Below are 25,000 nucleotides of genomic sequence, written 5' to 3'. Positions count from 1 at the left end.
TTACTTCAAAAGTGCTCAATACGTAGGTAGAGCTAGTTAGTAATTTATAAATAGTTATACCAATAAATCTTGTTCAGGATACATTTGATAATTCGCCATATATATTTTATAAATTACTAAATATATATATATATGTGTGTGTACATACATATATGCACATATATATACATATATATATACATACATATATGTGTGGTCGTTTATGTATATTGATGTATATTTAATTATATATATATATATATATATATATATATGAGTCAGAGGGCAAATATTAAAAATTATCAAATGTATCCTGAACAAGTTTTATTGGTATTACTATTTATTTATACATATATATATATATATATATATATATATATATATATATATATGTATATATATGCATATATATGCATATATATATGTATATATATGCATATATATGCATATATATATGTATATATATATGTATACATATATATATATACATACATATATATATAGAGAGAGAGAGAGAAAGAGAGACAGGGACAGAAAGAGAGAGAGAGAGGGGGAGGGTAGTTATCTTTATCTATGTCTCTACGATTATATAAAAATCACATATTTGTGTGTGTTCCTTCCTCATAGGTTCCGAAACAGCTGGGTCTATCATTTGCAAATCTTCTACAAAGCTAATTTATATGTTTGGTAGTGTTCTTAGATATTGTTGTGGGGGAATCACTCTCCAAATGGACTGCTCTATCCATTATATAAACCATAGACCTTTTGATCCTAGGTGTGGATTAAACACCAGAGTGACCCGCGCCTGCTCTGTGACGTTTACTACTCTTTTCAGTTTTAACTTTTTTACGTTGTTGTTCCAGTAATACATTGTTTAAACTCTATTCCGTTGTTCTGTTTTCTTTGTGGCTTATTGCAAGCCATAGCACTGGTGACATTGGATTCGGAGAACGTCCTCACGTTTATAAACAGTGTTCTAAAAAACTAAACACTGGCGACATTCGATTTAAGGAGCATACTAAAATCGAAACCAGTAACGACATTGGAAAAAAATACTCGGGTTGAAATAATATTCTAAACATACTAACGACGTCGGACTCAAATATTATCAAGCCTAAGGAAGTGTCTAACATAACACTTACAACTGAAAGGTTCACGGTAACTTAAAAAAACGCAGATCATTACGGAAAAAAAAGAGTTGAAAAGAAAAACGTTCGTCACGACCTTCAAAGAAAGCGCTGTACTTTTGCAAAAAGAAAAAGGTTCTTCGCGACTTAGAAAGGATAATTTTTATACTTTTGGTAAAAGAATTCGTCACTTGTGGTTTTCGCTACTAAAATCGGGCGTTATTTTTTTTCTCTGGAGAAAAATATACACTTTTTTTCTTTAGACAATGAACTTTTTATATATTTATGTTTCTTCTGTTTGTTTTATTGTCTGGAGGAAGAAATAAGAAAGGATAAAACGGTTTTGTAAAATTCAGCGAACGTTTTGAAATTCCTAATGCTGACAAAGCAAAATGGACGAATTGAAAGTAGCGTTGGAACATTTGACCAAGTTGCATATCAATGCCGCAAAGCGTAAGTCACAATCCGAAAAACACTGGACTGAACGTCAAATACGATTCGAGGAACAGCAAAAGGAATTGCAAAATCAGTTAGCGGAATATAAATTAGAAGTTCAAAAACAGTTAGCTTAACGTCAATTACGAACAGAGAAATTGCTTACATAAATTGTTAAGAATAATGCGAACGCGGAAAGCAATTTAGCAGGTTTTCAGAATACAATATGGACGGCGATAGACAATTTTAAATACTAGGAAGAGGGAAAATCATGCGCAGTGTATTTTCGGCGTTATGAAGATTTTTTAATATTGACTGCAGCAGCTGGTCTGATCAAAAGAAAACCAGACTTCTACTACGAAAATTGGAAACGGCTGAGCATGATAAATTCATAGATTACATCTTGGCTCGGAAAACAGCAGATTTATCATTCAATGAGACGGTAAATTTGTTAACAGAACTTTTCTCGCCGAAAATATCTCTTTTCAATAAGCGTTGGAGATGTTTGAATGTGGTAAAAGAGGATAATGACGATTTTGCCACCTACGCAGCTTTAGTGAACAAACACTGTGATGACTTTAAGTTGTCTGAACTAACAGCAGACAATTTTAAATGTCTTGTGTTTGCGGGAAAAGATGCAGAAATCGGGCGCAGAATTCTTACAAAATTAGAAAATGAACCGAACTTTACACTTCAAAAATTGACTGAGGATTGTCAAAAAGTAGAAATTATTAAAAAAGATGCAAGAAATATCGAAGTAGCCATCGCGAATATAAAAAAATAACTAAGAAAAAAAACCCCGTCGAAATGGCACACAGACACTAACCACCGAAAATCAGAAAAACTAAAAGCACCGAGCGCTTGTTTCAGATGTGGTGGAATACATTGGGTAAGGGATTGCCCATTTTTAACAAAAAGATGCCATTTATGCAATAAGATCGGTCATAAAAGTTAGCACTGTAGGAAAACTCAGAATAGAAGCCGTGTACGTCAAACCAGAACTAAGGACGTCGGAAATGAAAATCTCCGCAAATATGTAACGGTTAACATTTTCGGCAAGGCTATTAAATTCCAATTAGACAGTGGATCGAATCTTTCAATAATAAATCTCAAAACGTGGAAAATATTACGAAAGCCGACTATGTTAAAAACTAACAGAACGGCGACGGCCGTTAATGGTACAAAAATTCATTTTGAAGGTGAATTAATTACAAACGTCACTTTACGGGGGAAAACAAAAAAAAACTAAGATTGTATGTGCTAAAATATAGTGAGAACCTGTTCGGTTCTGACAGCATGGAGGAGTTTCGTCTCTGGGGTCTTCCTATATTAACATTCTGCAAAAAAATAGATACCCACCCAGCAGAAACGGAGAAACTTATAACTTGTTTTAAAAAAGAATTCACAAACGTATTTACTCCTGGCCTGGGGTGATGTACAAAAATGGCCGCAGATTTTAAGTTGAAACCTGGCACACAACTGGTGTTTAAAAAGAAACGTAATGTCCCGTTCGCTTCCCTGAACAAAATAAATCAGGAATTGACAAATTAGAAAGCATCGGTATACTGGCTAAAGTTGAATATAGTGATCGGGCCGCTTCGGCAGTTTACGTAAAGAAAAGGTCCAGGGAAATTCGCGTTTGCGCCGCCTTCGCGACCGGACTCAATGGGTCCTTAGAGATTTTCACTATCCATTACCTAGTCCAGAAGAAATGTTCAGGAAATTAAATGGCAGCAAGTTTTTTTCTAAGATCGACCTAAGCAGCGCTTACCTACAGATTCCGGTAAACGACAAAAGCGCTTACTTCCTCTGTATTAACACTTTTCGGGGTTTGTACAGATACGAAAGACTCGCGTTTGGTATCAAGGTGGCACCCGCAATATTCCAACTAGTAATGGATACTATGCTGTCGCATAATGGATACTACGCAATCGCATATCTTGATGACATTATCATAGCGAGAAAAAGCAGGGAGGAACATGAAAAACATATACGACAAGTATTCAGTCGAATACAAGATTATGGATTTAAGATCAAAGCAGATAAATGCGAGTTCTTTTTACAAACAATTAAATACCTGGGCCAAATAATCGATAAAGATGGCAGACGCCCAGACCCAGATAGGGCGATCGCTATTAAAGAAATCCCGGCACCAGTAAACATAACTCAATTGCAGAGCTTTCAGGTTTGACAAATTATTACCAGGGGTTCATCCCAAATATGCAAAAATTGCGCGCACCACTTAATGAATTGCTGAAAAAGAATAAGGCTTGGCAGTGGACAGAAGATTGCCAGACATCATTCCAAGAAATAAAAAGAATCCTAACTTCAAAACTATTCCTAACGCATTTCAACCAGCAGTTGGACATAATAGTAGCTAGCGACGCTAGTCAATATGGCGTCGGGGCATGCATGCTACATGCCGGATGGCTCGAAACAGCCTATTGCTTTCGCATCATGACTCTCTTTACAGCAGAAAAGAATTATTCTCAGATCGAGAAAGAGGCCCTAGGAATTATATTTGCAGTTTTAAAATTCCACCGGTTCTTGTACGGAAGACATTTTTTTCTACAAACCGACCATAAGCCGTTGATATCCATTTTTGGTTCAAAAAAAGTACTTCCAACATTCACTGCGAACCAACTTTTAAGATGGGGAACTATTCTGCTTAACTATAATTTTACAATTCAATTTCTCCCCTCAAAACAACTAGCCCATGCAGACGGTCTATCGAGACTGATTCCTGCCAAAATGGAACCTCTTGAAGATTCAGTAATCGTGGCACTACGTATTAATAGTGATGTAAAAACCATGATAAACAATATTATCCGCGAACTGCCGGTCACACTTCAGGAAATTAAATCAGAATCCCTAAATGACAATTTCATTCAAACCACGAAGCAGAAATTAGCACTGGGTGACACCAGTTCAGACATTTTTTTTCTGGTTGCGACGAAATACTGTTATACGGTGAAAGGGTTGTCATCCCTCTAAACCCGTCAAAAAAGAATTCTCAAGGATTTTCACATGCGGTATCTAGGAATAAACAGAATGAAAAGCCTAATGAGAAGTTTTGTTTATTGGTCAGCTATGGACCAAAATATTACCGAAATGGTGAACAGGTGTAAAGGCTTTGCTTTGGCTGCAAAAGTACCACCGATAACATATAAGCCTTGGCCTAAGGCTGAACAACCATGGTCGTGGATCCACATCGATTATGCGGGACCTGTGGAGGATTTTTACTATCTGATAGTAGTTGACTCTTATTCTAAATGGCCAGTGGTACTAAGATGCAAAAAACCGACCACGGCAAACACGACAAATTTTTTATTGAAATTGTTTGCTCGGTTTGGGGTTGTAGACTGTTTGGTTAGCGACAACGCTACACAGTTCACCTCGACAGAATTCAGAGAATGCTGCGAGACGTATCAAGTCAAGCATATTACGACACCCCAGTACCACGTCCGAAGCAACAGCCAGGCCGAACGCTTCGTCGATACGCTTAAAAGGGCATTAAAAAATGCGTCCAGTACACCGAAAGAAAAGACCCTTCAGCAATTTCTGCAGGTTAACAGAATCACGAGAAATCCGAACAAACCAGATGCAGGATCACCAGCAAAAATCATTTTTGAACGGAAAATAAAATTGATATTTAATAAACCCAAACACATAATACACAACAGAACCTCTACAATGCCAACGAAACGGTTTAACAGCAGAGATAACGTGTATTTTAGACATTTTAGAAATAACGTTTCTTTTTGGGAACAGGGCACGATCTTACGAAGAATCGGCCATGTTACATACATCATTCAGGGCTCAAAGTTCCAACATAAGAGGCACCTGAACCAAATCAGGAAACGCTTCTACAAGGATCAAGAAAGACCACCGTAGGACGACAGTGAGGCGATTGAAACTGTGTATGACTGTTTTGACATAGACCCTCCAAAAGGGTTGTCAGAACCGAGACGCTCCGACAGGAAGAGGAAGCGCACAGACCCCTTGGTGGTCTGCCCCAAAAGGCAGAAATACTGATTTTCACAACCGCAGAAATAAGCTTGGGAGTGGTGTGTTGTGGAGGAATCACCCTCCAAATGTACTGCTATATCCATCTATATCCATTATATAAACCATAGATCTTTGATCCAAGGTGTGGATTAAACACCAAAGTGACCCTCGCCTGCTCGGTGACGTTTACTACTCTTTTCAGTTGTAACCTTTAAGCGTTGTTGTTCCAGTAATACATTGTTTAAACTCTATTTCGTTGTTCTGTTTTCTTTGGGGCTTATTGCAAGCCATAACACTTATACAGAAATTCATCCGATAAGTATCGAAAATCGCAAAAAATCCGATCTTAAAAATAGCTTTTCTCTCTTATAGATAAGAAGAAGAATTTTACATGGGAATATTTTACGTTACACCGGCAAAGGGAGATAATAAAATTTCAGCAAATCATGTCTTCTTTAAAAACAGATTTATTATCATCTGGAGATATAGCTTAGTGGTAGTGCATTCGACTACTGATCGAATGATCCCCTGTTCTTACCCGAGTGTATCTCACCATTCTATTTTCATTTTTTTTTCATTAATGAGTTCAGTTTACGATAAAAGAAGAGGTACAACTTAAAATCGCAGCAAATCATTTCTTCGTTTGCGTATTTTAAAACTAAACATTAATAAAAAGTGACTTCTCCAGGGCATTCATCGTCAAACCCAAATAATCAGTTGACATGATATTGTCAACAAACATTATTATTTCTTTACTTATTTATTTATTTTGCAAATTAGTCCAGCGGGAAAATTATCCTTTGCGATATATATAATACCTAATAGAGGATTTATTCCATAATAACACATACGTAATCTGCATAAATTAAAATATCATGTTTAAGCGTATCGTACGACCGGGCAACGCCGGTCTGCAGTTAGTATTATATATATGTAGACCTCGATATCTCCCCAAATATTTTACATTTAGGCCAGTTTAGCATAGTACAAGGTCCTTTAATATTTGACAAAAGTTTTTTATATCTTTTTTATTTTTATTTTATTTTTAGGTCCAACAGCGTGTAAAAGTGACGAATTTAATTGCGGAGATGACCAGTGCATCTCAAATAGATGGGTGTGCGACAACGAAATTGACTGTCGGAGTCGGCTGGATGAATTATCGTGTGATGACGGAGGTAAGAAAAGTCATTTGAAAATATTCTTAATAATTCATCAAGTTTAATGTATTAGGACAGCGATACTTTCCTGGCATACATACAAGTTCCGTATTCCGTAAACATCGAAATTTTTCTACGAAGGTTGATCGGAGTAAGATTCGCTAACTCACAATTTTGTAATATTACAGTTTCCTCAATTTAAAAAATAATAGTTGCTGCCGTTCTCAGGAGTTTAGTAGTATCCTAGTAAATTAATGCTCTTTCTGCTTCGACGTGTTAATGTACGTTCAAGACAGATAAAAAAAAACTTAGTCCATTAACCAATGTTGTTGTTGTACTAATAGAGCAATATATTGCTACATTAATAAAACGACAAAATTGGTTAATACACTAAATTTTTTAAATCTGTCTTGAACGTATATATTTTGTTTTGAAACAAGTAACCATTTACTTTATTGAAATTACTCCAAACAAGGCATGAAGCCACTTAATGTAAGGAGACAAAATACAAGGTGCCTTCAATAAATTTCCAGACTTTTTTTCTTATGGGATCATTCATTGACAGTTCACATATTAAATTCTAATCCCTTTCGAAGTAATCTCCTTTGACTGCAATGCACTTTCAACACTTTCTGGAAGACCCAATGAAAGTCTTCTTATGTGAGCGTGTCAATGAATCTCGTCGCAACCGCTTTCATTTCCTCACTTGTCAGCCTCTAAGGTTTTCGTTTGAGCTTAGGGAATAACCAAATCTCATAGACAGTAAGTTCTGAACGATAGGAAGAATGAGGAACTGTCTTAATGCCCATCCTGGTAGCCTGTGACAAGGATGAAGTTATGGACGGGTACATTCGCACAAATCCATCGCATCTTCAGTTTATCATGAATAATTGTGTGCACAGTTCCCACACTGGCATCAAACTGTGCACTTATATCTCTATAAACGCACAACTGCCTTTATCCATGAAATTCTTTATTTGGCCAATCAACTCTGGTTTTCTGACTTCCTTACTTCTCCCACACCTCTCATCATCCCTCACACAGTCCCTGCCTTCCTTGAATCTCTTATGCCACTAAAAAAACTGATGTTCGATTCCTGCACGGTAGTCCAAACGTAGTCTGAAGCATCCCGTAGGTTTCTGTGACAATTTTCCAAGATTAAAACTAGAATTTTTTTGCATATTGTTTTTCTAATGTGTTTTCACGTCCAGGGTACTTTTTAGGCATTCACCAGCTGTGATAAACAGGCTTTAGTCTGGTGTATTCAAATTTCTGCTACAAATGTTGGTCTGAACCTGAAATCATAAAAATTGGTCAGTCATCTCATAAGATGTATAGCAATAAGATACCAAATTATCAAGAGTCTTCGATAATTTTAAATGCCTGTAAAAAACGTATGGAAACTTATTTAAGTACTACTTCAAAGTAAAAAAAAAAAACTAGCTAAAAGTGTTAAAAAAATACTAGTTAATGTGTTAAATGAATGGATTACGACTCAGAAAATAGCAATTTTCTACCTTAGTGAGAATCCTTGATCAAAGGAAGCGAGAATAACAAGGCTTTCGAAAGTAAACCATAAGTTCAGTTCTCCGCACTCTACTACTAAAATCAGGTTATAAACCGCAGAAGGAAAAATCTTGGAACCATTTCACAGCAATGAATCGAAAAGTTGTCATAAATTAGCATAAATTTTGATTTGATCTAGTGAAAATCAGGGACGCCGAGTAATGCGTTCTGCCTTCTATTATTAGTCATAAATGAACGTTTTCGGAAGTTAGCTCAACTGAACGGCTCAATTAGTTAAGAACAATTTAGCTCATGCACGTAGAATGTATGTCAAAATTATGCATAAAGTGTTAACATTAAATTTGATGAATTCAGGAGTAATGTTTTTTAACCATTGCTATACATAAATTAAAAGGGCATTTTTGAAAACTATGAGATGAAATATTTAAAATAATTTTGTAGTCATGAATAAGTTGAGAGTATAGTCTAGATTGCAAAGAACAAAGATACATGCCGAACAAATAATGAAAACGTGTTCATTTTTAAAAGTTGAACTAATTGTTCTGCAGTTCTTGAAAAGAAGCTACTGGAATAGAAAGCTTTATAACAATGATATAACAAAACAGTTAATTTATGGAGACTATTGAACCATCGAGTCAAAAGAGCTGCAACAAAGAAATCAGGGAATAGATGAGAAAATTCTGGAGAACACGTGCCATGATAATATTTATAGGAAAGACTGAGACTAACAAGATTACGTCCGCGCGAGAGAGGTTGCAGTGAAAAAGAAATAGCGGAGCCAATCAAATTACAAATACATTTCTACGCCTTATCAAGAACCCTCAAATGGGGCAGAGATTCACCGGCGTCCATATGACAATAGTAGTCCATATGTGGTCTGATAGTAGTTTTGTAGATGTTACATGATAAGGGCTGTCCCCTTTTCATGTAAGTATAAAAATAGAGAGATTTAGTTAAAATGAAAATGAAATAGAATAGACGAAATTCGAACATCGTAAATTAGGTTTAGAAATAGATTACGAGAGAGAATTAGAAAATGGAATGTAAAACAAACTATTGTTTAGCTTAGAGATAAAATAGTTTCAAGAAAAGAATGTGCATTGTCAATTTTGTTATGAAAATTCAATGGAAAGAATGCAACTACAAGATAATTTAATAAACATGTTTTTAACATATTGGAAATATAGGTTACTGAGAATATAGGTTAAAATTCATTTTGTAAACAAAGGAAAAAGTTTTGGACACGCATGTCAAGAACACGTGAAAGAAGACACATGTTTTAACATGTGTATGACGTCATGGAAAATGGGAAGTTCTAGATATAGTTAGAAAACTTTAGAGTTAAGAGGGAGAGAGAGAGAGAGAGAGAGAGAGAGTCTGATGACGACAGACGACAGTCCAGACATGGACATTCGAACGTCTAGAAGCGAGACGGTCACTTTTGAATGTGAAGCTTTGAATTCTTGACTCAGAAAAACACGGCCGGTCTGTAAAAGAAATAAACGCCTCATGTGTTTTTATAAACGTCGTCTTTGTGTTGTAATTCTACCAAAAGGTAAAGTGAAAATTGTTATTATATGTCTTGTATATCATGTGGTTTAAAAAGTCTTTACATACACATCTTACATACACAATATGAACACTAACACGGTCTGAACACTCACTCAAAGAGCTTCTACACTTCTAAGTATGAACATTTTTGTATATATGAATATCATCATAACGCGAACAACATCCCTCAACAACATCGCTTGTAATAAGACTCTCTCTCTCTCTCTCTCTCTCTCTCTCTCTCTCTCTCTCTCTCTCTCTCTCTCTAAGACTAACTCTTTATAAGTCTCTCTAACATGCACTTTTAATAACAACAATAACAACAAGAATAATAATACTAATAAGACTCCTATTATACAACATAGACATAGAGAATAGCTTCGGGTACAAAGAAGCATTTGGAGCGATAGAGAGAACCGACTTTATGAGAAGCAGAAAGAGCAATGAGTTTAATCGATGAACTTAAAAAAAAAAAAAAAAAAAAAATTGATCCATAACTGAACTCGGTTCAACTGTTTGATTAGCTGCATATTTCAAATGATCAAAGTGAGAATGGCGAGAAGCAATAGCAGAACAGAAAGTCGGATCATAAGCATAGATATTAATTTCATGAATCATATTTAGTCTCTGGAAGATCATTGATGAGGAGATGAAACGGTGTTGGCCTAGAATAGAACCCTGTGGGAAATCGGGAACATGAGAAAAGAGAATAAAAAGACGCCCTCCAGAGGTTCTTGCTAATTCAACCATTTTTAGTATATACTAGACTGCCCGTGACCCGTTGGGTCAGTATGTCATATTAGCTATGGAATTCATGTATGGGCGTGACATTTGTAACGTAAAGAAAATAGTTTTTTTTTTTGACATAACAGAAACATTTCTATGAAAGTATATTAAAATGAAAAATCACGGACGGATCACTAAACACGAAAAAAAAAAATCCTCCCTATTCGTGTAAAGTAACCTATTTTTCCGAATAATCGCTCAAAAATCGAAAATTTAATATGATTTTCCTACGAATCAAACGCCGACAAAAGTCATTTAGCAGCAAAAACGCACATGGACCTACTGATGAGAAATATAAGAATAAAAACCCCATATTGGAATCCTTCAACCAAGTTATAGAAACTTAAAATCTAAATAAATAAATAAAATAATTAATAAAACCTGAAGCAAAAAAATAAAACCTAAATAAATAAAATAAAACTAATATTGAAACAGATTAGTAAATGTGTCAACAATTCTCACAAAACTATTTTGTATCTAGAAATGCAAAAATAAAAGAAAAAAGAAGGAAGGAAGGAAAAGGGACGGATAGAGAGTATTATTATTATTATTATTATTATCATTATTATTATTATTAGTAGTAGTAGTAGTAGTAGTAGTCTTGGCTTTACTACGATTGTTCTTATGTTTGTCAACGGGCTAAAGTTGTTTAGTTGTAAGAAAATAGCGACAGTATAGTTGTAATAAAGAATAGTTGCAAAACACCCCCACTCTTCCCATGTTAATAATAATTTGGAAATAATAACGTTAATATTTCATATGCATTTCAGAAGAAGTAAAAGACATCAGTAAAAATACAAGATAAAAAAAGTAAAAAAATATTAATAAAAATACGCATTTCAAATCAGTAATGGAATCAGTAAAACTACTTTTAGAAACGCCAGTGCTGACATCATTATCCTCGCCATTCGATATTCTTCTTTTTTCTTTAATTTATGTGAAAATAAAATGAGCCAAACAACCTATATTATATCGATCTTTGAATTCTTTTATATTATATCGATCTTTGAATTATTTTTTTACTTGTGGGTGTAAAAGCCAATTTTTTTATGCAGAGTTGAATTTCGCAATGGAATTTATTTTAAAATAAGGATTCAAAAATGTTCACGTTATCTTACACTGTTGAACGTTTGATTTCAATAACTATTCAATTAATAATAAATAACAAAAATAAACTTATAATTATCGAAATAACGTTGCACAGTAATATTTTTATGTCTGTGCCATGTGTTTTTAAAGTAAATCTCGTTTTTATAACACCACGAGTAACCGATTTGAAAGCGGAATTATTTTGTTTCGGGCAAGTAACATAGACTATACATACGCTAATTTGTTCCTTATATATATATATATATATATATATATATATATATATATATATATATATATATATATATATATATGCTACTTATCAATCGATGACGAGTTCGATCCCTATCAACAAATTTAGCCATACTGAAGAGTAGTGATACTTCGAGACACGCATGTCTATGGATAACTTACTTTTATGATCGTAAAAATATATTAAAAAAATTGATGAATAATAACAAATACTTCCCAAATTGGGGGTGGGTGACTAAAATGTAAACAAAGGGCAGATAACTTCTCTTTTAAAGCGAAAAAAAAGAAAAAAAAACACAAAATCGCTAATAAAAAAGAAATAAATCAACAATCTTATATATATATATATATATATATATATATATACTAGCCGATTTACTCGAGCTTTGCTACGGATATATTTGTATTACACAATACTAATTGGCATTCTTTTTAAAGTACCCCATTTTTAATAAAGGAAGGACTTTCACATAAAAATTTAATAAATCAAAAGATACGGCAAAAATTGAATTACACTTGTAAATCATATCTAAAAAATAGCACGGTTCGTAAACTGCAGAAGTACTAAACAGATAAAAACACCCGCATTTTTGTACTTCTGCAATTATTTTTCTTTGAGTGACGCTGAGACATAAAGCGACACCCCCTCCCCCCGAAAAAAACCCATAATTACGTCGAAACTCCCCCACACAAATATATATTATCAACTAAATCAATTACCCAGACAGGAAAACATAAGATCTTTCTCAAAAGAAAATCGAAGAAAAAAAAGTGAAAAAAAAACGCGTAGGAATGTATCTGATATAAAAAGCATTACTTTACCTTGTTTCTTTTTCAAAGTATTATGGAAACGATAACAAAATTCAGACAGTCAAGTGAATAGTTGAAAAATGATTTTAAAATCATCCATAGGAAATAAATTTTAACCTTTTGGTAAACGTGCTCACACCTTACAAGGAATCGACATTTATAGCCGAGACTTTAATAGAGGGCTAACGATTTAAAATATTTCGTCGAAAAATAAAATAATCCTTAGCCTATGTATTTATTTTTTTATCAATATTTGTAACTTTTACATTTATAGAAAATAAATAATTAAAACAAATCATTTTATCACCATATCTCTCGATTTGGTTAAAAACTATATCCGTTCATAACCGGAAGTGAAATATCAGTGAAAATTACTTAAAATGTGCCAGTTTAGCAAATAGTACAAAATAACTTGAATTAAAATAATTTAAATAAATTAACTTTAAATAATACTCTTAAATAGAACCATTACATCAATTACATTACTATAATCAGTAATTTTAATTGAGCGAATTATTTAAAAAGATTTTCTTTAATATAATATGCAAATTAGATTAGTTCTATTATGTACATTGCCTTCAATATAGTGTATATATATTGATCGTGATTTTATTTATTTATAAAGAAAATCTTATAGTAAATAAAATTTATATAGATAACTGTTTTCAGCAGGAAGTTTTGTATATATTAATCAAATTGTGAACAAACAAACAAACAGAGGATTACGGATTTATATATATAATAGATATAGGTGTGTGTGTGTATGTATTTATTGTTCTACTTAATTTATCATTAACTAACGTTGTGACCGTTAAGCTATATGTCATATCCATGCGAACAATTCTAGTATTTTTTCGAGAGCCTTAAAACTAATATTGTCTACATCTGTCTATATATCTATAAAAGTGAAATTGCCTGTGTGTGTGTCCGTGTGTGTACATTTCCCTACTAAACTACTCTGTCACTTTTCAGTCTACAGACTCGATATTTGACATAAGGGGTATTGAGATTTGAGAAAATCATTTAAATCGATTTTCAGCCAGAAATTTGTCTGTCAAGGAGTCAAAGTTGAACGAGTTGAGCTTTGAAACCCCTACCAAACTCCTCCGACAATTTGGGGTCTAAACACTTGAAATTTTAGATGTAGGCTAATCGAACATATATCAAACTGTTTAATTCGATTGGAGCATAAAACATTAAATATTAAGAGATCAAAATTGGGGTCAGTTTAAAAATAAATACCTCTGCCAATCAGCCAATTTTTTTTATCTAAACATTTTAAATTTAACATAAAGTGTATCCAGGCATAGTGCAAGCTATTTAATCTTCTTGGACGAAAATTTGGTTGCCAAGTGGTTAAAGTTCAGAAGATTTTACCTTTGCGGTTTCTAGCAAATTATTTAGCTAATTTTATGGTGTAAACATTTGAAATTTTACATAAAGTGTATTCAGACATGCAGCAAGATTTTTAATCAGTTTTAGATTACTGCCAGAGGTCAAAGTTTAAAGAGTTTACCTTTTCAGGCTCTACCAAGCTCCTCCGCCAATTTTGGGTCGAAACGCTTGAAATTTTAGATGTAGGTTTTCTTGTGTATTGCTTTCAGAAGAGGCTTCCTCCTGGTGTGACAGCCATACACACCAATTTGAGGGGTACACGCGTGTTTCTGACTTTTAGCCTTCGTCAGCATAGGTTAGGAGTCATGTCATGAGTTCGATCCTAACCTGTGATGACGAAAGATAAAAGTCATAAACACGCGTGCCCATGGGTATACTTTTATACACGTAAAATTATATATATATATATATATATATATATATAGGCGTGGCACGGAGGCAAAGGAATGAGGGTGAAGATTTGTATGTTTTGGTTTCGATTCTCGCTGATGGCACCAAAGTCATAAATATATATGTTTATTAGTTTTGATCTAACTACTATATATAAGGTTTAATAAAATAATATATAGAGCATTGTTTCTATAATAATACATTCGTAATATGTATGAATTAAAATATCACATTTAAGCGTATATTATAACTAAGCAACGTTGAACGCCCTTCTTGTATATATATATATATATATATATATGTGTGTGTGTGTGTGTGTGTGTGTGTGTGTGTACTAGCAGGACCCGTTAACCGGCGTTGCCTAATGGAAGCATGACACAGATCCAGAACAGAATCGGTCAAGTATCCCCCCATTAAAAAACAAATTTAACTACGGTTGTTGATTGGTAGTCATTGCCGTTCCTGGAAAATAGGTAACACTGGTGGCCGTGGCCAAAATGTATAAATCAGGTTTCTACTATCGGGCATTTCAGTGGTTGCTAGTGGAAGCCACTGTCTGTGGTTGTCAGCACTGTTGGTTATTGGCGATTAGTGCTAGTTTGGGGCGATAACCTGCATTGAATTGAATATGTAAATGTATGAATCTATAAATAAAAAGAAATAAGTGAACATTACTCATCAAACCTCAGCATATATATTTTGTGTATACATTGTCCTCCGCTTGGTGGCGATCAGAATGGAAAAAGTAACGGCAACGACTAGAAAGAAAAAAGAATCTAGAAGAAGATAATACGTATTGTGTCTAGTAGTAAATGTACGTTTGTGTATGTTTTAATCTTAGCAGAAATGCTAAACAATCATTAGTTACATACACAGAGTAGATGATTCCTTCGTAGTTGTTATATGTTGAAAATTAAGTGTCTATTAATTAAATTGACGCCCTGCAGTGTTCGTTTAGAATGACCTAATTCCGGAATAAGAGAATTAGCAGGCAACCAATCAGAGGCAGCAGACTTTCCCGAGGGAGACTTTATTATTTTTTATTCTACTACGGGGAGATAATGGTATATCTGCGTATGTATGAGCCAGTTACGGGCGGTGTAAGCGTAGAATATGTAGAATGTATAGACTCCCTCCCTCCGGTGTGAACTGGTTGCAATGGCAGATCTAAATATTTAGAGGCAAAAATAGGTATCCCGTCCTCTAACGATATCGCGATTGTGATAGTGTTGCTCCTAGGAGGTTGTATAGTATTCTATTATCACGATTGAATGTGTCTGTCAAAGGTGTTCGAAAGCTAAATAAGATAGTGGTTATTAGCCAAGCTATATTGAATCTGTATGTAGCATCTGTTGTTGCAAACATAGGATACTTCTATCCAGAGGGGAATTCCTGCGGCTACTTTATTAATATAAATAGAAATACACACACACACACACACACACACACACACACACACATATATATATATGCATATATATATATATATATATATATATATATATACAGTTGCAAAAGGTTTTTGCCGCCTTCTGCAATGTTAGCAACTGAGATATACAAAACCCGATAAACCAGTACAAAAAAATTTCAGAAAACCACTTTTCGTATGTATAGGTTATCCGATATCAGAATCGCCGGGTTCTTCTTTTAATGCTCAATAACACCACCGTTTTTATTGAAATATTTTTTTTTCTTCTCTGCCAGTTGTGTCTAATTGCGAAGAAAACGAGATGAACTGCGGCAATGGCGACTGTATAAAACTGGAATGGAAATGTGACGGCGAAGAGGATTGTTCAAACGGCGAAGACGAAAGAGACTGCGATGCCGGTAAGTCGAACTAACTTTTTGGGGTGCAAATCTATCAACTATGAAGATCAGGCGACTAACAAGAAGGTTCACTTAGCTAACCCTAGTTTTCTTCCCTTACCAAATCGGTTAGAAACCGAACTGCATTCTGGTGCATGTGAGATCTGTGTAGACAAATCGTTATTTTTCCTCTTTACATTAATTTACACATATATATATGATGAGTTCGAACGAATGCAAAACGCGATAAAAAAGAAAACAATTCCTTTAAACAATAAAAGGACAGACAATCAAATCTATGTTTCCCAATATTTGAAATGAAAATGGATAATTCGTATTGTTTATATTATTGGGACTATTGTTCTCACATTTGGTGTAGTTATCACAACGTTTAGGCTTATGTAACCTCCGGCCTTCTTCAAATGTAATTTGTTGAACTCGGGAATCTTTCGTTTGAGGTCTGGAATCTGCACGAAATTTTGAACGGGGGTCTGCACGGAATTTATTTACTCCAGGGAAATAGCATGCTTTCGTTCCATCACCGTTGTTCGGAGAGAAGCCGTAAGTAATTTGAAATTGTATTCTATCGAACGCATTGAAGATTGAAACTTCAACTTTCAGAAGAGTGTCACAACTGAATACGTAGTACTTCTTCCATTGTGTTATGGGTCCATTCAAAAGATACCTGAAGAAGGTCGTAAGATACACTGGCTGAAATGTTGCGAAACTAACACTAACAGTATTCTGAATAATTCAAGTTATACACTTTAAATCTTGCCTGCGACGAAAAGGCTATTTTAATTGCAAATATTAAAAAAATCATACTGATATCACATTGCGTAAAATATGATTTGGAGATGTGCGGGAGTTATGAAATTTAACACGTTTTTTTTTTAATGATAGCTTCGTAAGACATTTTTTTTTCGGTGTAACACCAAAACTACCCATCCCCCTGTGATAAATAAAACTGAAGAAGAATTATATAGTATACGTCCCCGTGACAGAAAGAATATACCGTACATCCACAAGCACGTAAATTGATCAGGTATCGCGTTTTGTATTCGGCTCTTCCTATATAGTTTTCAACCGCCGATGTTGTATTGAATGCGTTTCTATGTTTAACTTCCTCTAGTTGCCGCTACCCACTGCAAACCCAAGGAGTTCCGATGCAGAAATGGCGATTGTATTCCGGTCCGCTGGCGATGCGATGGCAGCATTGACTGTGGTGATGGTTCCGACGAACACCGTTGCGGTTAGTCTATAAGTCCGTCCGATATTTTTAATCAATCTCTTTCTTTCTTTTAGGCAACTGGATGAAGATTTGCTTTATTATTATTATTATTATTACTAGAAGTAAACACCTGTTTACCTTCAAATCAGAATCGTTCTAATCGGCGCCATTTTGTTTTTTACTTTATTCCAGGTGATTCCGACTTGAATATTACAACAGCCAATACCGCTTCGGTGAACCAGGTGAAAACGACCCCCTTCGATTCTCCCACTGTTACGCCCGCTACTACTACTACTACTACTGCTACTTCTACTTCTGCTACCACTACTCCTACTACCACCACTGCTACGACAACACTCGCAGCTACTACTACAACCACCACAACTATTCCACCTCCCCCACCCTTACCTACTACTACGTCCACTAAAATGACACCTACTGAGCCCTCGACCACCACAACTACGACGACCACTACAACAACACAACCCCCAACGACAACAACACTTCCACCCACGACAAAAATGACACGTCCGCCGCCGTCACCGCCATCAACGACGACAACTGCGACGTCTACCCGAAAGGTACCTCATTCTACCATTCTACATTAAACATCTGTTGTTGACATCTTTTCATCTTTCAGCTGTTGATGCTTACATCTGTACATCATCTAGTGCTGTATTTAAGTGTATGGTTTTTAACCTATGTTTAAAGCCGGTGCTCATTAACTATAAGTTATATGTATGTAAATGAACTTCTAAATATCGAAAAGAGCCGATTCAAGATAGTTGATCTGGCACACACATAATACCATTTCAGATATTGGTTCATTAAAAAAAATAATAATTAATTGCCGTAATTTCACACTTGATCGTCATAAGTTTATTCATAAAATCCTTGACATCTTTAATCTTCACATTTAAATATAAATAATTGATGTTTTTGAATTTTTGAGATGTGGATTGGTTATCCGTGTTATTTGGATTCTTCGGACTACTGTTCTCATCTTGAGTGTCATTTTCACAACGTTTCGGTCGATGTAAACTTCGATATGTTTCTTGTCCAACTCGGGAATGTTTCTGCCGAACTCTCGAAATTTTGACAAGATTTCGAATCGACCCTTTATTTACTTCACGGAGGTAGCGTGCTCTCGTTCCGTCAGCCATAACTGTATAGAGATTCTAAGTAATTCGCAATTATAATTTTCGGTCGCCCACACTGATAACTGAACCTTAAACCTTCAGGAGAATATCACTTTTACAATTGATTTTTCCAAGTACTCTAACCACTGAGCCACGGGTCCTTGCGAATTACTTAGGATCTGAAGAAGGTCGGAGGTTAAATCGACCGAAACGTTGTGAAAATGGAACTGAAAATGAAAACAGTTATCCGAAGAATTCGAATAATACAAATAATTGCGGCTTAAATCCAATTATCATATATTACGAGTAAAATAATTTTATTTATGACAAAAATTATATCTTTAGACATAGTAGCACCTGTTACTGTCTCGCAAGCACTGGACAGAATTTACATAGAAACGAAAATACTAAAAATTTAAATGGGAATATAACGTTTGAAAAAAATAAGCAAAGTACATAGTTAAGCAAATATGCGAATGAAAAGTTGTTAATGCCAGTAAAATACACTTTGGAAACAGATTTATAATATTCAGCGTTTATAGCAAGTGACCATTCAATAGAGTACAGTGGCTGACTATTCTTATAGAAATTAATGCTTCGCACGCATAGTGCCGGTGATAGGGGCCATTTGGACCAGCTAAAGCAGTTATTAAAGATTAGATATTATTATAGTTTTAATGACATTTTCTACATTTATTCAATGAGGGTATCCGCCCTAGCAGAAATGCTGAAGAGAAATGTCTCATTTTTCGTGGAGAAAAATCAAGCGTTGAAACATTTACAAACTTTATGTATTAAAATAAAATGATGCCAACCTTCTGTCTCGTGACAAAATGCCATTCTGCATCTAGTCTGGTGCACTACAGCATCTGTTGTAGCTATACAGTTCGAAGCTGGAATTGGCTCTCCAGATGCAGGCCTGGGCGATCGATAATGAGACCTAGGTTTGCCTCTCTCGGCGTTGCAGACGAAGTCCGATGGAAAGGCAAGCCAATACGGTCGGAGCCAGCTCAGCTGCAGGAGTTACTGGAAAGTTGTTTCTGAGCTTCACGATTCGCCTATTTGGAATGCAACCCGGAATTTTTTTGTCGGGGTTTACTCTTTTAGCCTTTGCTTTCCCAAGGAATTCACAAAGCAAAACAAAATACATTGTCTTTTAAACAAAGAAGTTTTTTTATTCGTACATAAGGTTATAGAAATGTAGGATTATTTGTAATTGTTCTACCAATATTCCTCGATTTTAATCATTTTCCCATTCAATAGTCCCCATTATTTCATCCCATATTTTATCCATTGTCTCATTTCTAATCTAAATGTTTTAAAGTCACGTTTATTGTTTAAAGTGTTATGATGATGAGTTTTCTCCTCTTCTGATTTGACGCATTAAACTTTGAAATGATATGGCATACGGGGTTCTTTTTTATTTCCATCTCATTTTCGGCTATATTGATCTGCTGATTTAAGAAAGTTCTATGTAACTTTTTTCTTCATCTTTTTAATTTAATTGCTCCTCTTAACTGGGTGAAACTTTTATTATCCTGATAGTTTTGCTTTATTAAAAATAATATCCTTTCTTGGCTCATTTATATATATATATATATATATATATATATATATATATATATATATATATATATATATATATATATATATAAGGACTCATTCAGTCTTTAACAGACTATGGATACCCACGAAGGGGTGTCTGCGCGTGAAATTTTGGTGACAGGAGGTGTGAAATCTCCAACCATACCTCTCGTGAGACGACATTGTTAAATACCAGTGTCAAGTAAAGTGTCTGTACAGGACAACTGGAAACCAATGCCGAGATAAACGGAGAGCACATACAGCGTCTAGAATTCCCAAATGATCACCCATCTGGAACTTATCATGCTCAATATTGCTTAACTTCGGTGATCTGACGAGAACCCGTATGTCAACGATATTATACTGTGTATATATATATATAAAGTGAACGTCCCTGTGTGTCTGTGTCTGTGTGTCTGTGTACATTTTCCTTCGCAAAAAAAACCTATTAATTTTCAGTCTACAGACTCGAAATTTGATATACAGGGTACTGAGATTTGGGAAAATATTTGTGATCGGTTTTCGGCCAGAAATTTCGCAGTAAACGGGCTCAAATTTCAACGATTTGACCTTTGGGATCTCTACCAAACTCTTCCGACAATTTTGGGTCTAAACATTTGAAATTTTAGATATAGGTTCCTTAGACATGGATCTAACTTAATAAATCAATTTGAGCCCAACACAATAAATATTAAGGGGTCATAATAGGAGTCAAATTTAAAACAGTTGACCTTTTTTTTTGGATTTTTTTCAGCGTACACCGTCAAACACCCGGGCAACGCCGGACTGAACTGCTAGTCTATATATCTATAAAAGTTAACGTGTCTGTGTGTCTGTCTGTCTGTGAGTCTGTGTGTCTGTGTGTCTGTGTACATTTCCCTACGCAATAACTCTGTCAATTTCTAGTCTACAGACTAGAAATTTGATATACAGGGTACTGAGATTTAGGATATATATATATATATATATATATATATATATATATATATATATATATATTATATATTATATATTTTATATATATATATATATATATATATATATATATATATATATATATATACATAAAGGGAACGTGTCTGGTGTCTGTGTGTGTATCTGTGTATATTTCCCTACGCAATAACTCCGTCAATTTTCTGTTTACAAACTCAAAATTTGATATACAGGTTACTGAGATTTGAGAAAATCTTTTTGATCGGTTTTCGGCCAGACATTTTGCTGTTAAGGGGTAAAAGTTCAACGATTTGACCTTTGAGAACTCTAACAAACTCCTCCGATAATTACTGGCCTAAACACTTGAGAATTTAGATATAGGTTCCTTGGACAGGGATCTAACTTAATAACTTGATTTGAGCCCAAAGCAATACATAGTAAGTGGGCATAATAGGGGTCAAAGTTCAAAAAATTAATAGCTTTTTTGTTTGCTCAACATACACCTCCAAACACCCTGGCAACGCCGGGCTGAAATGCTAGTATATATATAAAGTGAACGTGTCTGTCTGTCTGTCAGTGTACATTTTCCTTCGCAATAACTCTGTCAATTTTCAGTCTACAGACACGAAATTTGATATACAGCAGGGTACTGAGATTTGGGAAAATCGATGTGATCGGGTTCCTTCCAGAGATTTCGTTGTTAAGGGGTCAAAGCTCAACGATTTGATCGGTTTTCGGCCAGAAATTTCGCAATTAAGGGGCTCAAAGTTCAACGATTTGACCTTTGAGAACTCTACCAAACTCCTCCGACAATTTTGGGTATAAACACTTGAAGTTTTAGATATAGGTTTTTTGGGCATGGATCTATCTTAGTAACTCGATTTGAACACAAAACAATAAATTTTAAGGGGTCATAATAGATGTCAAAATTAAAATAAATTGACCTTTTTTTTTTTTTTTTTGCTCAACATAAACCTCCAAACACCCGGGCAACGCAAGGCACCCATGCTAGTATATCTATAAAAGTGAACGTGTCCGTGTGTGTTTGTGTGTGTGTGTGTGTTTGCGTGTCTGTCTGTTTGTCTGTGTACATTTCCCTACGACATAACTCTGTCAATTTTTAGTCTACAGACTTAAAATTTGATACAGGTTACTGAGATTTGGCAAAATGGATGTGGTCGGTTTTTGGCCAGAATTTGGCGATAAAGGGGTCAAAGTTCAAGGATTGGACCTTTGAGAACTTTACCAAACTCCTCCGACAATTTTGGTTTTACGCACTTGAAATTTTAGATATAGGTTCCTTGGACATGGATCTTACTTAATAACTTGATTTGAGCCCAAAACAATAAATTTTAAGGGGTCATAATAGGGGTCAAAGTTAAAAAAAATTTGACCTCTGCGGTCTCTTCCAAATTACTCAGACAATTTCTGGTCTGAATATTTGAAATTTTGCATGAAGGGTATTCAGAGATAGAGCAAGCTTTTTAATCAGTTTGGGTCGAAAATCTTTAGTTACCAATATATAAATGTATGTATGTATGTATGTATGTATGTATGTTTGCATGTCTTCCTTAAACTTTCAATAACGGCGACGGATTTTACCAAGATCAGTATCGTTTTAAAGTTCGATCTTTCATACGACAAATATCGAAAAATTGGCTAAAAACATTAATATCTTCCCCTTCAACTAGGCACTTTTCTACAGGGGGGTTACTTTTTTCGCCGATATTTTTTAAAGTTATCCTCTCCTTTAGATTGTATAGCCTTAATTTTAAAAAATGTCGCTTCCAGTTTGGCGGTGGTCGTAACAGCATAAACGTTAGGTTTTACCCTGTACTTTTTCTCGTTTGCGATACTGGTTCAAGCCTGCCTTCCTACTACCACTTATTTTTTTTTTTTTTTGCTCAGCATACACATCCAAACACCCGGGAAACGCCGGGCTGAAATGTTAGTATATCTATAAAAGTAAACGTGTCTGTGTGTGTCTGTGTGTGTATCTGTGTACATTTCCCTACGAAATAACTCTGTCAATATTCAGTCTACAGACTCGAAATTTGATATACAGGGTACTAAGATTTGGGAAAATCTATGTGATTGGTTTTCGGCCAGAAATTTGGGTGTTAAGGGGTAAAAGTTCAACGATTTGACCTTTGAGAACTCAACCAAACTCCTTCCACAATTTTGTGTCTACACACTTGAAATTTTAGATATAGGTTCCTTGGATATGGGCATAACTTAATAACTGGATTTCAGCCCAAAACAATAAATGTTAGGGGTCATAATAGGGGTCAAAGTTAAAAAATTGACCCTTTTCTTTTTTTGCTCGGCATACACCTCCAAACACCCGGGCAACGCCGGGCACCCATGCTAGTATATATATATAAGTGAACGTGTCTTTGTGTCTGTGTGTGTACATTTCCCTACGCAATACTTTTGTCAATTGTCAGTCTACAGACTCGAAATTTGATATACAGAATACTGAGATTTGACCTTTGAGAACTCTACCAAACTCCTCCGACAATTTTGGATCTTAACACTTGAAATTTTAGATATAGGTTCCTTGGACATGGATTTAACTTAATAACTTGATTTGAGCCCCCAAAAATAAATATTAAGGGTTATAAAAGGGTCAAAGTTTTTAAAAAATTTGACCTCTGCGGTCTCTACCTAGTTACTCAGACAATTTCTGGTCTAAACATTTGAAATTTTACATGAAGGGTATTCAGAGATAGGGCAAGCTTTTAAATCGGTTGGGTCTAAAATTTTTAGTTACAATATATAAATGCATGTATGTATGTGTGTTTGCATGTCTGCCTAAAACTTGTGACAGATTCGACGGATTTTAACAAGGTCGGTTTCGTTTTATAGTTCGACCTTTCTTACGACAAATATCGAAAAATTGGCTAAAAACAATTATACATTAATATCTTCACCTTCAACTAGGCACTTTTCTACAGGGGGCGCTTATTTTTCGCGGATATTTTTTAAATTTATCATTTCCTTTCAATTGTCTAGCCTAAATGTTAATATATGTCACTTCAGCTTTGGCGTCAGTTTTTTTTTTTCTCCGTTCTTATCCTCGTTTGCGGTACGGATTCGAGCCTGCCTTCCTACTACCACTTTTTTTTTTTCTCAAAATACACATCCAAACACCCGGGCAACGCCGGGCTGAAATGCTAGTATATATATATATATATATATATATATATATATATATATATATATATATATATATATATTAGTGATGGGCTAATTGCAAATTTTCCCGATTCCGATACAATTACCGATTCCGTAGTAAATTCTCGACGATTCCGATCCAATTACAGATTCCGGATCTTGATTCTTTATAAAACGCTAACTATTTACCTATACAGTTGTTATTTTTCTCGATTACCGTAACAACGCATATTAAATGTGTAGATATATTCTGAAACTTGTGGGGTATGATCTATAGATTTTAGTTTTACTATTAGTTAAAAATCAATAGATATTTATTATTTTATCATTACTACCAGCAATAAGTGATTTTGTTTTAAATAAAATCATATATATATGCATATATATATACATATAAATATATATGTATATACACACACATATATATACGCACACATATATGTGTGTATATATATATATATATATATATATATATAGTCATCCACATACAGTACTGTTTTGCTGTTTCACAGTTAATCAGTCCGGCTCGACAGGCAACTACCTCAAGCTAGGATTGAAATCCGACCGCCTGTATGACAGCCAAGGCTCTTAACCATTACGCTAATCGGCAGCTGCTGTGCGAGT

General features: G+C 34.7%; 1 protein-coding gene across 7 annotated transcripts in view; it reads left to right on the top strand.

Moving 5' to 3' along the window:
• The window catches only part of LOC145296805 (uncharacterized), a 432,324-nt gene that overhangs the window by 323,752 nt on the left and 83,572 nt on the right, over positions 1-25,000 (top strand). For 4 of the 7 annotated variants that reach the window (XM_080142883.1, XM_080142881.1, XM_080142882.1 and 1 more), the window contains exons 3-6: positions 6,599-6,724; positions 16,211-16,333; positions 17,445-17,564; positions 17,736-18,124. In XM_080142883.1, coding sequence (XP_079999009.1) covers positions 6,599-6,724; positions 16,211-16,333; positions 17,445-17,564; positions 17,736-18,124 — 758 coding nt within the window. The remainder of the gene's footprint in view (positions 1-6,598; positions 6,725-16,210; positions 16,334-17,444; positions 17,565-17,735; positions 18,125-25,000) is intronic. The other 3 variants (XM_080142887.1, XM_080142886.1, XM_080142884.1) reach the window with 2 other exon arrangements.

Source organism: Euprymna scolopes, chromosome 17 (genome assembly GCF_053919585.1).
Source record: "Euprymna scolopes isolate OS-2025 chromosome 17, ASM5391958v1, whole genome shotgun sequence".
Lineage (NCBI taxonomy): Eukaryota > Metazoa > Mollusca > Cephalopoda > Sepiida > Sepiolidae > Euprymna > Euprymna scolopes.
This window is presented reverse-complemented; position numbering and strand designations above follow the sequence as displayed.